General features: G+C 44.5%; 1 protein-coding gene across 1 annotated transcript; it reads left to right on the top strand.

Annotated features, from left to right (window-relative positions):
• On the top strand, positions 1 to 9,500 carry T265_05760 (hypothetical protein; the record flags this gene model as incomplete). The annotated part of the gene is made up of 6 exons (XM_009170840.1): positions 1 to 126; positions 2,834 to 3,004; positions 4,144 to 4,210; positions 8,037 to 8,106; positions 8,222 to 8,285; positions 9,273 to 9,500. The coding sequence occupies 6 exons, from the start codon at positions 52 to 54 to the stop codon at positions 9,474 to 9,476; spliced, it is 651 nt and encodes a 216-aa protein (XP_009169104.1).
• Between the last annotated feature and the right edge of the window lie 8,194 nt (positions 9,501 to 17,694).

Here is a 17,694-nt window from a genome sequence, read left to right as displayed (position 1 = left end):
CTTATCCCTGTCATCCTTGAGCGAATTTTCCCTTCTTTAAGGCAGTGTCCAATGGATCGCCATCAGCAGATGTATTCCACCGTAGTGCATCATAATGGCCAAGATTACAGAAACTTCCTACGACAGGTGGGTTTGGTCAGTGGTACCACGTTACGCAGTAGACAGATGCTTCCCCGTACTTCGGTTTTAGCATTTATCTTATTTGACTACTATGCATAGCAGTTTTTCGCATTAATAGTTGCTGTTGCCTCCCACAGTGCCACCAACCTGCGCTGCTGCCAACTACCTTCGATCTGCTCGAAACGAAATTTCGAACGTCCAGCAGCCCACCCTGATGAGTTTTTTGTCACATATTAACTGTGTAACTCTACACTGCAGCAGCATTCCGATCCCTGGTGGTAAAGCGTCAGGACGTAACGAGATGTGCACCAAACTGAGGTTATCTAACTGAGCTTTGGGCGACATGTACGATAGCGTTTATATGGTATGTGCTCTTGTCATAGTTATGGTCAGTGATATCCATTTTAGGATTCTGACTTTTGCGATCAGGAAAAAATGTCAATTTTTGTGGGCGTTCTTCGAATCATCGGGTCGTTAGTTTTGAATGAATTTTTGGGAAAGAACTTGAGGTAGCTGAGCGGTCAATATTCCACAAACGGTGTGGTCTGGTTTTGGAACACCGTCTACATTCCAGAGCCATTTCCGCAAAACCAGTTTCAGAAGAGCCCAGGACTGACCATGACTTGGCTTTGGTCGCGTTAGCTTACTGGAGGAGGAATATGGGACGAATATATGAATGGCGAGATGGTCCGAGTGGTTAGAGCGCGAATTTACCGACTGGAAGGTCCGTGGTTCGAACCCGACCTCTGCCTCTCGACTTCTCCTGTCTAGGCTTGGCTGTATCCCAGCCCTCGTGCAATCTTTTGGTGGCATAGCAGTTAGGCACCGAAAGGTTGCTAAAGCTGAACGATATGAATGTTTGGGTTCTCTAACAGGAACGGTTCTTTCCTGCACATGATAATGCCTTGGAGAGGCTTGTACCCTATGTGTATGGCAAATCTGCCATTCTCGCTCCAATAAAAGCGCCGTAATCAATGCGACCTCACCGCCCGATCTACTCTTCAGCTGCGTTGAGTCTAACGTTCAAGATCCTGATCGATCAACGCTCAGCCATTCCTAAATTAGGTGCGGTCACAGTTTGCGATAGTTACCGACCAGACCAGTCACGTCGATGCATAGGGTGTTGCAACTAGGGGGTCGAAAAAAGTCGATCCTGCTACCCTTATGCGGCCACATTCGCTTACATACCCAAACACAGATTCTCGGTGCTGAAAATGTCAGATGTAACAAATCAAGATAATAAGCAAGTAAAACTCTCTACGAGGAATCAGAAGTGGTGAAAGCTGGTGACATTCTCCTACAATCTTCAGCCGTAATTCGGGCAAAACGGAATTTCTTCCGCATCCTTTATAGAAAAGCGCAAATAATTCTGACACATTTCTCGTAGGTCTTACCCTGTGTAATCCATAAACTGGAAAACGAAAAGACACACGGGAACGCTCAAAATCACTGATACCTTAATTCGCCTGTATGCTATAAATTCTTTGTGCTAGTCTTATTTTGTCATAGAACAATATAGCTTGCATTTACGAGAGTTTGTAGTGAAGTGTGTTTCGCTTCCTTCTCCAAAAGGAAAGTTGATAGCATCTGTGAACTAATGAGCTTACTCCAAATGCGAACCCGCATACTATCCATCTCCAAACGGTTGCTACACTGTGCTCGAAACTGCAACGCTCGCCAGTTTTCATTCGAAAATGAATGCCTCACTACTGGCTTCCAATGGTTTTCGGTCTAGTGAGGACAGCATGGTTTTTTCAGGATGTTTACAAGTTCCATATTACTCGCGTTATCCTCTAATCGTACTCATTGCCGAACTTTGTTCTAGGTGAAGCCTGTAGGTTCCACCTCTGGTCCATGCTGAGAAATGGGCCATTCGCTTAGCTTAGCTTCGCTCGGCCGCACGCAAAAATCTGTTTACTCACTCCAGTAGATTTTGTCGTCGTGTGGGTTCAGAGGAATCCGGAAGAGAAAAGTTGAGAAACTTTCCCTGGAAGCATGCAATGGTTTTGCGTTAATAAGTTTTGCTGGAAATTGATTTCGATCAAATGTGATGATGTGGTCGCTCCTGTGTTGCAACAGTTGCCGTACACAGCCGCTTCATCTCAGTTTCTTGGCTCTATATTAGCGTAGATTTACGAGAGTGACATGCCATACGTTATCTTCAGTGCTTACTTCATTCTGAAGTCAGTGTTCGATTGTGAACGATCGCTGCGGAATGTAGCTCAGCCTGTTGGATTGTTTAATCTTCTCAATTAAACATGACACACTGTTTAGTGTTGTAGACAGCTTGAGCATTCTCAGCGCTACCGCTTCCCGAAAGCTCAATTTAGTCATCATCTGCTTTCTGGGTGGCTAGTTCCTTGCGGAGATGAGATAGAAGTCAAACTCTGTCTAATTGTACACGTTTGAGCTGGGAGACTCAGATGAATCTCTTTTTGGTAATCCTTAAATGAATATGCTGCACAAAGGATGCTTAATGTTTCGGACGACAATGGGTTGTCGAAGAGTCTGCAGCAGCCTTATGAGCACTATACTACGTCAAACTTTGTTTATCATCGTACGATGCAGATCACGTATTTGACAAGAATAGCTGTACATTGTTTCCTCTTGTATTCTGGTTTAGGTTATTCTGTATCCACCTTTCAGTGTTTTGTGCCACCGTTGACAACACCATGTTTAGTCTTATTTTTCATTTTTATTATTCGCTCACCAGAGAGTTGGCAGTGCCTTGAAATCACGCCGACGAGAATTTATTGACCGACTTCGTCGTATCCATTCCTCCACAACATCCTCGAGAAACCCTCTGGACTCGACGACAGACGGGTGTCATCAGCTTATGGAGGAACGTCGACACTTACTTTACAGTCTGCTAGATGATTCAGAGGTTTGTGACAGAATTCCTTCCCGTACCTTGTCATGGCGTGTTTCCAACTTCAATCTACTGACACGATGAGGTGTTTTGGTTCAAATTTGCTGATGATGAATGGCTACAGTAGACCTCTTATCGCTTCTGTGTCACTGTACTGACGTGGTGGCATACAGTGTGTGTCATTGAAATTACCTTCGAACATGCACTTCGAGGTATTCGTTGTCTGCTAGCTTTCCACGGACAGTTCACAATCCATAGCTGAATCAAGTGAACTCATTCTTGTGCACTTTTCTAGGAACCTGTACTTCGTACGGTCTTTCCTGGAGCGTAACAACCGCGATGCCCTACGTTTATCAACGCAGCAGATTCTCCTTTCTAACTTCGTAGGTAGCTTTGAAAAATAAATCACTTTCATACGTTGGAAATCACCGGTAGTTTAAGCATTTCTGAAGGAATTTGAACAATATTTCTTAGCTACAAGGAACACTTTGTTCGCAATTATATATTTTCTGAAGACTGTTTAATACACAATGCCATCAGCAGTTTGATTTTCGATGGGGTTTATTTCTCGTCTACTCTTCTCTTTAATCGTTCAGCTGTAACACGTTTTCGGTGTCTAGCCGCCATGCCACCCAAAGGGAGTAGGAGGGCTGGGATACTGCCATGTTGCCGAAGGCTAGATAAGTTCAGTCGGGATGGTGAGGTCGGGTGCGAACCATGAACCTTCGGGTCGGTAACCTGGTATCTTATTCTCTCCGCTATCTCGGACTATACCCCACATCACTGCTGCCAATCTAAGGCAATCGATCTGTTGCTTGCGTTACCAGGTGATAAGGTTCCGCGGAGAAAGTTTCGGGAATTCATGCACACTAACCATCAGGTCTGCGTTCGCCCAGCCTACTTCCCTCGCATAAGCCATGCTGCACGCTTTCTTACAAACAAGATTTGATGTGACCTTATTTTTGGAAAATGTTTCTGCGTTACCAGGTGATAAGGTTCCGCGGAGAAAGTTTCGGGAATTCATGCACACTAACCATCAGGTCTGCGTTCGCCCAGCCTACTTCCCTCGCATAAGCCATGCTGCACGCTTTCTTACAAACAAGATTTGATGTGACCTTATTTTTGGCAAAATGTTTCCGTGTTTTTTTTTCCAGAAAGAACACTTGGATTTGGAAACACTCTTACATCTACAAGATCAAGTGCTACTAGAGTTTGAGAATGGTGAGTTGGACTTTGTTGAAAATTAAGGTTCAGAGCACTTTGCTTATCTATGTATTCCGTTTTAAGCCCATTACTCGAATGCGGTTTCGTGTGTAGATTTCTTCGCTCAGTATCCCTATCATTGGTGGCAAGGACTTTATTTTTTGTTTCAGGGTGTTTGGTTTGGTTTGTTTAGGTTCAGCCTGTCGTATGGTCTGCACAGCTAATAATACCGCCCAGCCGAAGTATTTACTCTACCCAGCTGTCCAGTTTACCCCCCAAATGTAGTAACTGGGGTTTCTTCACGCCTATCGCAATCCTCCACCCGAATCCATGTACAGCCAACCGTGGGATACATCAAGCACACTTAAGTCCTTGTGTATCGCAATTACGCATGTCAGTAGTATTCATTGCTTACTGATAAGTTGGAGTAACCATATTTACGCACCCCATTACGGCCAATTCGCTCGTTAGTATCTTTCGCATATCGCACAGCAATTATTCTCAGGTAATGTAGCAACTTCCTTACACCGCATTGTGTAATAATTGGAGGTTTACTCTCTAGTGTAGTTTTTACATGGCGACAGCTCAACGCTTACCCCTCCCGTTCCGTCCCTTTCACACGGAAAACTATCCACGCTGAGCTACTTGCGCTTGCACTTTGATCACCATGCAGGTACCCATTGATTCACAACACAAGCTGAAAATCCAGTGTTGACGTGCCTGTCTCAGTTACTCCATGTGTCGAGGGTGTTTCGGTACTTTGTTCACCTTACAAGTGTAATGACCTTTCACCTTAAGCCCAAGTTGATCATCTACCAGAGTTTGTATTTGTTAATTGGCCGAAATGGAGGTCCAGTTGGTTAATGTTCCGAAGTTGGCGATTCGTTCCTTAATGGAGTTTATTTCTGAAGGCTTCCTTCGGGTCATCATGGGACAATGGTTCGTTCAATTTTGCGGTGACGTTTTTGCACTTTTTTCATATACCTATGTACAACTCTTAGCCATACGGTCGTATTCCCGTAAGAACAGTGCGCTCAGGTGGCTATCTATGTGACTCAATGCAAACCGCATTTGATGCTAGCCGAAGCGCACAAGGTCCTTTGGTGCAGTTCGATGTGAAAACGGATACCAGCACACCATATTAATGATATAGTCGGTTGTTATTAGAATCAACTTTCTTCAGCGTGCGACAGCTCGAAAACAAGACAGATCGCAAACTTTTGTTGTCTCTAGTATCTTAAAATATATACATTTCGCTGTAATTTGGGGGTAAGTGTACTTTCTGTTTTTCTTGCTAAGTCGTTCGATTTTCAGTGCGCCCAGAGTAATAGCACGATCAGAGGATCAACAGAATGTTTGAAGTAAAATTGTATTACAATAAAGGAACACGTGAAATTCGGTGTCACCGTATGCTGTAATACATCACGCTCGTCACCAGCATCATCTTCAGTGAAAATTTCCGTAAGCTCGCTTTCCTGCGATTGTATGGGCGGGATGAGCAGTATGGACGTGTAATCAGCGAACGTACCTAATCTGGGTTTTCTAAGCTGAACAACGACAAAAAAAGGGCGATATTTAGTTGGTACTGTTTGAATAGTTTCACTAACACGCAAACATCCTCGCCACATATCGATGCGATATCGCCAAATACCGCTTCTAATTCAAACCGATTCACTCATTCAGCTACTGAATTGTCGTAAGTAGCTCATAAATATCCCGCCGGATAACATTAGATGCATAACAGTCCTAGAAACTTTTGAGACGCGATAACCAGGTCACCACCATAATTGATCTAGTTGATTTCCGAGCCATCAAAGTGCAGCAAGAGGTTATTCATCCCTTCGTGCATTCCAAATCGCAGTGGTTATTTCAATCGTATGGCATAAATGCTTGCGGTCCCCCCCAAAATAGGAAGCAAACACCAAAAGTCTAGTTCACATGTACCAGTTCAATTAATGAGGTTCTTTTCACATGCGGAGCAGAGAAAACTCAAGATTGCCGTGGATAAGGTAGAAATTTCATGATCAAAGTATGAAACATAATTTCCTTTCAGGAAAGCCACCCGGGTTATTGTAAAAATAACGTGGAACTTACAAGCATGAACGTCCTCGGGGAATCCGGCGGCCATTTGAGTTGCATAGCGGGAATTGAAACGTGTGTCATACAGGCGATTCCATTGAAACCGTAATAATTAAGGTCGCTCTAGCGATTTCAAAAAGATTCCAAGAAGTTCTACATTTCTATGTCACAATTTACTTTTGGGCGCTCCATGTCTTTCGAGGGATTTCGGGCGCGCATCCTCCAAATAAGTGACCATGCATATCTTGTATCGCCGCTGTTTCTGTTGAACCCCACGGAAACTCCCTCAAGGCTTGTAACTTCTCCCACAACGGTTATATCCCTCATCGTGGAGTCTTTGTCGATGACTCACTAATGCACACCAGTCGATCGCACTAAACAAGCACTTATGTGGTCCGGGGCTATATGCGAGTGCAACCAGAAAGACCGTAGGCGTTCACCACGCGGATCATAAAGCCTTCGGTTTCAAGCTAACTTCTCGCATTGTTAAGCATCCTCCCAAAATGGAATCATCGTTGTAAATGTAAGTACGAATGATCGTTATCATGCCGCGATTGATTTGGTGGTCGCACGTGGTACACACTAACAAGCGATTCCTATGCCACACGGAGTTGTATGGAAATTTTACAATACTTAAGAGGATTCAAGTCCGACAGACTCATGCAGGTCTACCCAGGATGGTTCCTCATTCTCACAGTTTTCACCGGAAACGCGTCAAAAGAGCGCGTACGAGATTAGCTTCCGGAATCTCCCTTCGGTTGTGCTTTCTTTGATATAGTATCACTAAAATGCAAGTCGGACGCGTTGGCTCTTTCAGATTAGATGGTTATTCCATAGACTCATTCGAGACAGACTGATCGATCGATTTATTCGTTACGGTAAATAAAGCTGTGCTTCCTTGGGTAGTAGACCATCTTGATGTCGATACATGATAAACGTAAGCGAATGAACAGGAAGTACTACTAGGGAGATTGAATAAGGCTCTCAGGAAGTGTGGTGACGTAGCTGTTCTGCTCAAAACAACAGAGTTTCGGAACCTGTCACAACCTTCGATACGCCGTAAAAAATAAAGGTCACTGTTTTGGCTTTCAAACGACCTTATAACTCTTGTTTTGGTGCTTGGCTTACCGTTTTGCCCACTAATGTGTATCATGATGCACGGTAGCTTGAAGCATTTCCAAACGGAGACAAGTTAAAATTGTTGCCATTGTACTCTTAAGGTTATCTCTGAATTTTTCACAAGGTCAAACTAGAATCTTCGTGGTACCTACCTACCTAGGGATGCTCGATCCTGGTTGAACCACGTGATCAATTAGGTCATATCCTCGTTCGGTCCATAGCTAGCTCACGACACATCCATACAATCAATCTAGCGTTTGGTTATTTGGATCGGTTCCCCTATGGACAGTTGTTGCACTGCTTCAAAAGTACGACTAGTATTACTCTCATCTGTTCGCCTTTTGATAAAAGTTTGGGTTGATCGACACCGTTTCCCAAACATTGCGAGTAATTTTTCGGAAACTGCCGATGAATGCACACTTCTCGTTAGAGAAAGTTGACGGATTTCTTATTTAGTTTGGTCGCTTGGTGTGTACGAAGTTTTTCTTAGGGTCCTATGTAGCTTTTCGTGACCAATAGCAGCTTTTAAATGCCTGCTTCTCTTCACTGTCAAATTCATGCACCCCGCATCGCTTATTGTATGGCTGAGTTTCTCGCATATTTTAACGTATTTACCATACTTCCGCTGTTTCTTACTCTGCATCAGATATTTCCTGCATTACTGGTTCTTCCTCTGGGATGGAAATCGATGAAATTACCTGTCCTTTATGCAGCATGTAAGTGATGGTACTTGGTTGATTGGTGGCTTACTGATATTCTCTAGGCCCTGTTGTGATAAACGTTGAGGACGTGTTTTCCTACTAGCATAATGTGTAGTAATGCTTGTTTCAGAGGGAAGCTTGTACTATACGGAACTGTTCTATGCTGTTCTTGTGGACTTCGTCTGGACACCCAGGTGAGCTTGTCGGCTTCAAAATGTCGTGTTTACTTAAAGAGATGCATTTCACTTGGATTCAACCGATCCATATAGCTTGTACGTACTTGTTAACGTTTGTCTTCAACTAATGCCCTTCTTGCCTCTATGATCTTGTCTTGCGCACTTCAGCATTTTGGTCACGAATAACGTATGTCCTTATATTCAGCAGCTTAACATTTTAAACCTCTTCTCTATCACTTCAGAAAGTAGATAGCTCGGACAAAGACCACCTTTTTGGAGGGTTGACAATAGCGTTATTCGTGATTGAGGTAGCTCAGTGGTTAGAGCGCGAATTTACTGGCCGGAAAGTTCACGGTTTGAACCCGACCCCTCTGCCTTTCGACTCTCCTGTCTAGGCTTGGGCAGTATCCCGGCACTCGCGCTTCATTCTGATGGTATGACAATCAGTCACCGAAAGGGCGCTACAGCTGAACAATGGTTTGTCAGTCGCAGCCTAGTTCACATGTCAACTCACTCCCAAAAGGACAAGGTTTTATCTGTTGGGGGCGGGACGGTTCCTCTGCCACCTTCATTGTCACATTTAGCAAATCATCAATCGAACTTCAACCTTTTTCCTTCGCTTTGGATGCCAACGTTCCTAGTTGGATAATTTGCTAAAGGTCGACCTTGCACGCTTATGTCTTGCAGTATGATTGATGATCAATATGCGTGTTTCTTTGCTTTTCTGAGACTATCACACCCGAAAAGGTGATTTGGCTTCAAAGATCTAACGGGTCACAGTGCAGCCTTATACACATACAGAGTCTAATAGCCCAGTCTGAGTCCCTAATGGAGACCGATATAACTACTGTTGATTACCAGTTCAATGGCCAAGATCCGATAGAACTGACGTTTTATTCATGACCCGAAGATTTGAGGAGCTGCTTCTTGTTTTTCTTCCGGCCTCTATACTTTTCTCTCATTCCAAAATCCCATACATGAATTTGCATTTATTATTTCACTCAGACGGACAGTATCAGTTTGGCATCTATCGGACGAAGTATACGTGAAGCTGAGACCATGCATGTACACAGTGGATGCTCGCAGCCACTTCGTGGTTCACTCATGGAACAGAAGACTAGCGTTTTTGGAGAGTCTCTCAATTCGGACAGTGTATCACTTCTCTGTTTAGAATGTCCCCGCTGTTCTTTCCTTGAAATTGTGATATAGCTTGTTCCAATATGTATATTCTTGCACAGATTGATCTCAAAGAGACGTTTTTTCATTGCCCAGTAGTTCTCAAGGTGCATGGAGGTACCTAGCACTACTTAACTGAGTCACTTTTTGATCGGATTCCTGTATAAACCAATGACTATCCGACTACCAGAACGTGTTCGAGGGGAGGTATTTCAAAATTATTTGCCTAAATAGAAATACCCTGCGGGTGACTCCGCGGCGGACGCGTTGTTTCACTTGATGCGTGAAAAATCACCACATGCGATTATGGCGGGTGTGGTATGTTTGTATCAGTCCATCGATTCTGTGTATACTAAAGTAAGCGTTGAATAGTAGTAAATGGAGCAACAGTACCATTTAAGTGATAAGTAAAGCGGTTCGTATGAAACGCATCTCATCAAACTCAACAGTATGCATAATTTCACTAGGTATAGTTTGATATGCCACCCACAAACTTACATGTATTCGTTTGCTGTACGTATAGGTGCCATCATCAGTTGTAACAACCGCGTACTTGCTGTACAGTGGTTCTGGCTGCCACATTTTCGTTCACCGATGATTTGGGAAGATATGGTAGGTTGATGTGTAGTGGAGACGGTAGCCGATACAATTGCTGCGTGAATACAGGATTTTCAGTGCACTTTTAATTGGAGAGATTGGGTGGAGAGGTGCACATTGAAGTGACTGGACGCACGAGCGTTATTGTGGGCATGACTAGACCATGTCTGGAAATGTCTGTAACGATTAGTGTGCCCCGTTTCGGGTTCCTTATTCAGGCATAGAGCACTGACCAGCGCAGCTGAGTTCGCTGGTAATGACCTTCATGCTTCGCTGCCAAGCAATTGTTGCCCACCTCTGACTCGCTCCTACCCTTCGCTTGGTTGTGCGGAATTAGCCCTCCGAGGAACTCGCTCGACTGGTGTATGGGGTACTTGAGCAAGCCAGCGCAACTTGTGGAGTATGATCAGTCCATCTATCGTGGGCGCATTATTTCTTCCGGAAACCATCCGACATATTTCAGCAGTATTGATTCTGTGTTCCCACCGGACTCGGGCAATGCTAGAAGGACGTCGATGGTCCCATCATTCAAAGATGTTTTGACGTCCTTAGCTTGCAGCGCCCAGAATTCTGATCCGCATAATAGTATGGAACGCACCGCATTGGTGTAAACTCGATCCTTGATAGATAGACTGACGTCAGACCTGCGCCACAGGTGATGTAGGTCTATGATGGCTGCTCTGGCCTTCCCAATCCGGATGGGAATATCATCCTTCGCGAGACCACCGGCACTGATACATCTGCTCAAGTAGACAAAGTTATCTGCTTCCTCAATCGGATCGTCTACAAGCGTGACGTTAAGGTTCGAGGTCACTCAATCTTGCAGTAGCCCTCTACACTTTGTAGCTGTGAATCGCATGCCAAACTGTGGGGCGGAATTGTTTAGATTATTGAGTATTTTTTGGATTACGAATGCGCCAGATCGAAGCGGAGCTATGTCGTCAGCGTACTGGACATCCGCGGTTGAATGCCTCGGGAGCGCTTGGACCCCACGGGTACTATAGGCTGGTAGTGTGTCATTCCTAATCAATGACGTGGTTCAAGAAGATGGATGAAATAGGATAGCCTTACCTGATTCCACTTAATGTGGTGAACTCCAGCGAGGGTTTCCCCTGTACCTTGACACGTTTACTGGAATTTGCGTACAGCTCCTTAAGCAGGGTCAAGAATTAGTTCGAGACACCGTTGCGCCACAGACAATGCCAAAATGTCTGGCGTTTCACAGAATCGCAGGTAGTCTTAAAGTCAAGAAAGACAACCATTGTTTGTGATTGGTAGCAGTGTTGCTGTTCCAGAATATGTCGGAATCTGTATCCCCCTGAAGGACGTGACCCAGCTTAGTTTTCACGGATTTGTCTCTCCCTGTTTTCCATCAACTTTCGAAGGACAAAGCCATCGAGCAGCTTCGGTACAACAGCTACCAGGTTGATGCCATGGTGGTTTTCGCGCACCGTTCGCATTCCCTTTTCGGAGATAGCTGTCGACATGCCCCATTATGCGGGCACTTTTTCTTCACTATGGGCTTTGTGAGATGGGTCATCGGGGACTCTCCGCTTTATCTCTTCTTCCGATGGGCGACTAAGGTTTGCATTTCATTCGCCTGCATGCTCTATCTGCAGAAGCTGTGTTGCAGGAGGCCAGCTAGACTGTTTTAAGTGCTCGGTACATCTTTCCAGTCGACGTTTCTGCGAGTGGATTTAGTAGACTCCTTTTTCGCATGCCGTTTCACTGACCGTTGTTTCCCGAGGATCAATCGACCGTATCGGTTGATATAGGTTACGGCTGTTTTCCGTAGCAAACGCCTTCTCCATCTCCCGGAGCTCTTGGTCTCTCCTAGACTGTTCAGTATTTGACGTTTGAGGGATTCGCCTGCACCGTCATGCTCGTTGCCTGCTGGTCTGGCTTTCCTGGCACCAACCATGGAGAGCGATCTCGACGACATTCAGCGGTCTTGTTGAATGTTGAACGTCCGTTGTTGTTGAACGCCGCTAACATAACTCCTTCCACATTTTGCCGCGCTTCGTCCACGTGCTCCACCACAGTATTGGTTTACTGTGGATAGTTGTTGGGCTAGCTTAGATCGATAATGTTCAGCTATGGTAGTTGTTCGAGTATAGTGGGGTTGGATGCTTCTTGCTGACTTGCGAAGGTCTGAAGGCAAACGAACTGTCGGGTGTGCACGCACCGTGGGTTGATCAGAATCAAGTCGTATGCCCCAGAATGAATGGCAGTCCTGGGTTGTGGCTCCCCACAGGTGGCTGATGGCTACGTGACCCAACTGGGTCCACAGCTGCAGTTGGTGGCAGCCAGGACACATCGGAGGGAGAAATATGAAAGTGTTTACGTCCTTGGCGTTTTGAGATGCCTAACCATGCTTGGGTCTTGTATGCATATTTCGGAGACAGCGTACATCAGTTTCAAGGGAGTTTAAGTTTTCAGGGAGCATTGCCTGTCTGCCAAATGGAGACAGGGTGCAGACATAAAAGGTCCTGTGTAGAAATAATCTCGTGGATTTAACAAGGTGTTATTTTGTTTATTGTTAGTAGGCACCAGGGAGCATAAGACCCATGGGTCGCATAACTGACAATCAAGTTTCTCAGCTTGATTTATGCTGGGAAGGAGTACGATAGGGTCATCGGTGTACAAAGAACTGTGCGGGCTCAGAATTCTGACCCACAAGGCAGTCGGAGGATTTGGGGTTTTGTTCGAGGAACCTCTGACTTAAACGTCTGATCCGCGATGCAGCAGGCGTCAGGGTTTTGTGTGACCCTTCCTGTAGCTTGTGTCTCCCTAGTGTTTCTTGCTGGACCGCGGGAGGTTGGCTTTCTCCGAGAGCGCAAAGAATAAGGCATCTTTGCCTCACTATTTATACGGCTACGCACAACTGGTGCCTTTTGAGTAGCACTGGTTTCTTTGGTTTTAAAAGTAATTCGACCGTATTGAATAATCCGCCTGCAGTCACGGTTAACCTTAGGACGATCTTAGAGTGCGATTTTTAGAGTCGACGTTTTTCAACGCCCCCTTCCTCAAAGAAATGCAGCATTGCTGCCTCTGTGTATGCGGACATGCTGGTCGCCTGGGGGAAAACCTTACTGCCTTCACACTCCTAACGTAGAGGACAGTACAGCTTTACCCCCAGGCCGGCTTGCTGCAGGATAACTCATGGTATGAGTCCTCTCCACACTTCGTCTGAATGCTCCTCTTTAGCCTTCCTGTAATGGTTGCACCTCGTGGAACGAAGTTCCACGCAGAACTACACGCGGTATCATTGGAATACTGAAACCCGACGAACACGTCCCGATGATCGCTTTAGTGCGTGATATAGGCGACATAACAACCAGGATGTCTTGCTCCTAGAAACTGGTATGATTTACAGGCTTCCGAAAATCCTATCGCTTCAGAAAGCCAACGGCGCTCCTGAAGCACTGTACCTAGAGCCCTGAATGTCCCCCTTTTCCGCGAAAGATTAAAACGTACGTGTTGCCCGATCCTGATGATGTTCCCTCTTTGAGAGGAAAACAATATGTCTTCTGTAAGCTGTATGTTCAAAATGCGTCGCTATGCAGCTTCGCCAGAATGATTTTTCAAGAACTAGTGTGACACATGGAATTATAATGATGTGTAGCCCGATCTTTTGGGACGTGCTAAAGGGAACACCCATATGAGATATTACTGTTGACCTACGGAAGTTTGACTGTCAGCTTATGTGTGCAGAGAACCAAGGAGCTTGATTTTCCCATCCTATTTTCAGGAGTTCTTAGAACCAAGCCACCTGCACACGCTTCTTTTTGATCTTGCCATTTACACACTAGATATCGCAGATGAACAATTCGGTCACTTGGCTCACCTATGGTACCTAGCGTTGTGTTTTTGATCCCATCCACATCATCTCAGTGTTTTTCTCTCTGCCTTATCGAGCGTATATATTTTCGAGTCACGCCACATGCGATTTCAAGCCAGGTCATTGTTTTAGCCCCTTACTAGGACAGATTTTGCACAACCTCACACGGCTGTTGTGGTAGTTGCCGAAAGGGTTCACAACGGACCTAAATATCCTAACCAGGTATGTGTACGCAATCGCCTGCTTTGTTTGTTTTACGAAACAATACAACCGAATAGGTGAGTAGATCGGATTGGTCTGCGGTCGCATTCTAGGAGCATCGTTAGTGGTGAAACGCTTTCATTTCAAACAACCAGATTCTGTATCGCAACGTGGGGTGAGTTCGTACCATAGAGTCATAGTGGCATCGAAAAGCAAATGAAGTGGACGGATGTAAGTGGTCTGTGAACCACGGTATGAATGCGTGTTCAACAGCAGTCGAACTTGTATTACGTCAGCATTTTCTTGAATATGTAGGAGGTGGAGATTGTACCACACCGCATCTAGCCGGGGTAATCCCTGAATCAAATCGTTTAAAAAAGCTACCTTTGACTGCAGAGAATGTTGCTCAATGCAAATGAGATTCTGTTCATCGACATGAGGCTGAAAATTGTACCACACCGCATCTAGCCGGGGTAATCCCTGAATCAAATCGTTTAAAAAAGCTACCTTTGACTGCAGAGAATGTTGCTCAATGCAAATGAGATTCTGTCCATCGACATTGAGGCTGAAAAACTCGTGACAGCCTGTAGAGAGTTTAATCTACATGTGTTTTGAAATATTGATGCATTACGGGTTTCCAGAATACCAGCTGATTCTGTTTCCAACTGCAAAGGACCAGTATAGAGCAGTATTGTGGAAATTTGCTCACAATGATATGTATGTATAAATGTACCGAGTTGCCGTTCCTGGACGCTGTTGATGAGAGATTTGAACCGGAATAAAGCTTTACAGGATGCATGCGTTTTTGATCTACCCGGAGTTGGATGCGGCCCATTCGCGTTGACATGCGTTACATACATTCATTATAAACTTACACTTAGGCACTCTAGTGTTTTCGTTTCTTTCTTAGTTCTTTGCTTTTCCTTAAACAGTGGTTTCCATCTTTCTTGATATCTACATAACCTGGCCAGTATGTACAAGCAATTCGTATCAAAATTTGAATGTTTGCTGCGGCTACCACAAATACACTCGTTAAACGGAGTTTTCACTAGCGGCTTGTCAATTCCTGCCGAGCTACCGCAAGAGTAACGAAACATAAGAACTAGGCAGCATAAGTTATCAAATGGGATGTATTTTTTTCAGTTGCGATTCACTCCACTCTACTTTCTGACCCAGGAATGTTCAGAATGCATTGAAAATCCACTTAACGTAACGGGGCGCTACCGCAAATGAGTTCCTCGAAAACCCTATTTGTTGCCAATAGGCTGGCAGGTTTCTAATTATCCATCCACTTAACGTAACGGGGCGCTACCGCAAATGAGTTCCTCGAAAACCCTATTTGTTGCCAATAGGGTGGCAGGTTTTCTAATTATCCTTCTGTGAACAGAACCTGGTCGTGATCGAATTTTTTGTTAGTACTTAGATGTTTCTCATATTCCAGTAGCTGCTCAACCCATAAACCTGTTGATTATAAACTATGCACTAGACTTTCAGTGGTTCCAGCTGCCGTGTCATACCGTTTGTTGTCGTTTAATCGCCAATTTGTTGTGTATTTCAACAATATATAATTTTGGTACACCTCCAAGGTGCTACAGGATTCCTCGAAATGTGCGACAGAACACAAAGTTCCATGAACGTGCAGATTACCCTTCTTCATTTGACGTCGTGTTTGGTGGAGTGCAGGTTGTGTAGGCTTGGTAGGATATTTACGGAATTAATTCTGTTAACGTCTTACAACCTATGCAAACACTGCCTATTAGCCGCAATTCTTCGCGACCTAAGTCCACGGACAAGCAACAATAACTAGCCGTGCTTTCTGTAATCTTCAAAGTATGATAAATGGAAAGGAGCATAGGGGACCTAGGCCTCGTTGAACGTTGAACAAAAAAGTGTACTACTACCTTATTCGGTACACGAATGGTTTCAAAGACCAAGAAATATTTAAACTCAAAGTTTTCTTTTTATAAAAGAAGATTTTGGAAACGTGCCTTTATCATGCCGAAATCTAGTGGTCTCAACCAGACTGAGAAATGTACTTCAGCGTAGCTGTTCGGAATTAACTTTTGTTTACGAACATGTCGAGTATTTCTTAAATCTGTGCAGAGAATGGTCAACAGAAAACCAAAGCATCTGTCGGCAGAGTTTCAGTTAAAGATACGTAAGAAAAATTTTTCCGTGATAAGTTGATTTGTTCAACAATTTAGTGCATGTCATATATATATTAACCGCTAGGTTGATCCAAGAACGTATGGTGTTTACTGTATAAGTTTGGATGTCCTTATTGGGCTCTAGAATCAAGTGTCTATCATACATAGCACTGTCCCGTTTCCGTAAACACTTTCATTGGAGTTCACAGGTTAAAAACTGACCATACATTCTCCAAAAAGGGTAGCTCCAAGATGATGTCACAACCGCATTCTCCTCCCCGACAGACACTTCTACCCCTCCTCCACCTCCTCTTCCTCCCCGGAAGTTCGTTTATCTAGGTAAAACCATGGCGTGACACATACCACTGTTACTTAGGTGTGATTGCGAAGACAATTGCTAGTAAAACTGGTGTAACGGTGAAACTACTATCGGGAGGCTAGGTGTGATTGCGAAGACAATTGCTAGTAAAACTGGTGTAACGGTGAAACTACTGATCGGGAGGCACGCGAGTAGTATGTGTTGTTCGTAGACTTTCGTTTTGCGTCGACTGAAAAAGAGAATTCTGTTGCGGAATTCGTGGGGCCACTTTGTAACATTTGCTTGGATTTGATCGACAAATGAGTGGAGGCAACGAATCTCTGGGAAGGCTCGTTCGGGAGAAGGTCTGTGTCCAGTTTTTGTAACTAAGATGCAGATTAGGGTCTTGTTTCCCTCTTCAATGGTCTGTAACCGGTTGGCATCTCCGAATAAGTAACTCCGCAGCGAAGGCCTTCTTCCTTTCACTGGTAGGCGAGCTTTGGGTTGCTCTGAAAGATGTTTGACTTAATTATGTTGACCTACGTCAACCTTCATGCATACTGAGAAAATATGGAAAGTCAGAGCTTGACTATCAATAAACAGCCGGCGAAAGTGAGGACTTGCTCTGGCAAATTTATTCCTCAAATAACGCTTCACATCAGGAATATTCGGGCAGACCTCAGTACTTGGCCATTATAAAAAACATGGTTCACAGCTTTTATTGACGGAACTTGCTACGCATAAGGTTTCTGTAAATCCTCCGATATACGACGACCGGTTTTGCACTTCTTCGAGCTAATCCAGGAGGCTCAATCTCCGAAATTTCGGCAACCTTATACTCCATCTGAATTCAGCTCGCGGAATAAACTCATGTGTATACCGATTTGGTTTAAACAAGAGACCCCCAGTCGAGTCACACCTTCACGCTATTCTCCAGTTAAATATTCTGCTCAAGTCCGTCTCATGTTTCAGTTGGCGTGATATCCGAGACACTGCGCGACATTTTCTCGACAAAATGTGCTATTCATATGGTTAACAAAGAACATCGTTAAGGACAGAATCGCCAGGAACTCAGTAGTCTTCCGTTAGCATCAAATTATCAGGCAAGTGAGTGTATATTGCGGAGTGTGTACAAGCTGGGTTCAAACAATAGAGTTTTAACTGGAG

Source organism: Opisthorchis viverrini (assembly GCF_000715545.1).
Source record: "Opisthorchis viverrini unplaced genomic scaffold opera_v5_106, whole genome shotgun sequence".
NCBI lineage: Eukaryota > Metazoa > Platyhelminthes > Trematoda > Opisthorchiida > Opisthorchiidae > Opisthorchis > Opisthorchis viverrini.
The sequence above is the reverse complement of the archived record's forward strand: the minus strand, read 5'-3'. Positions and strand labels throughout refer to the sequence as shown.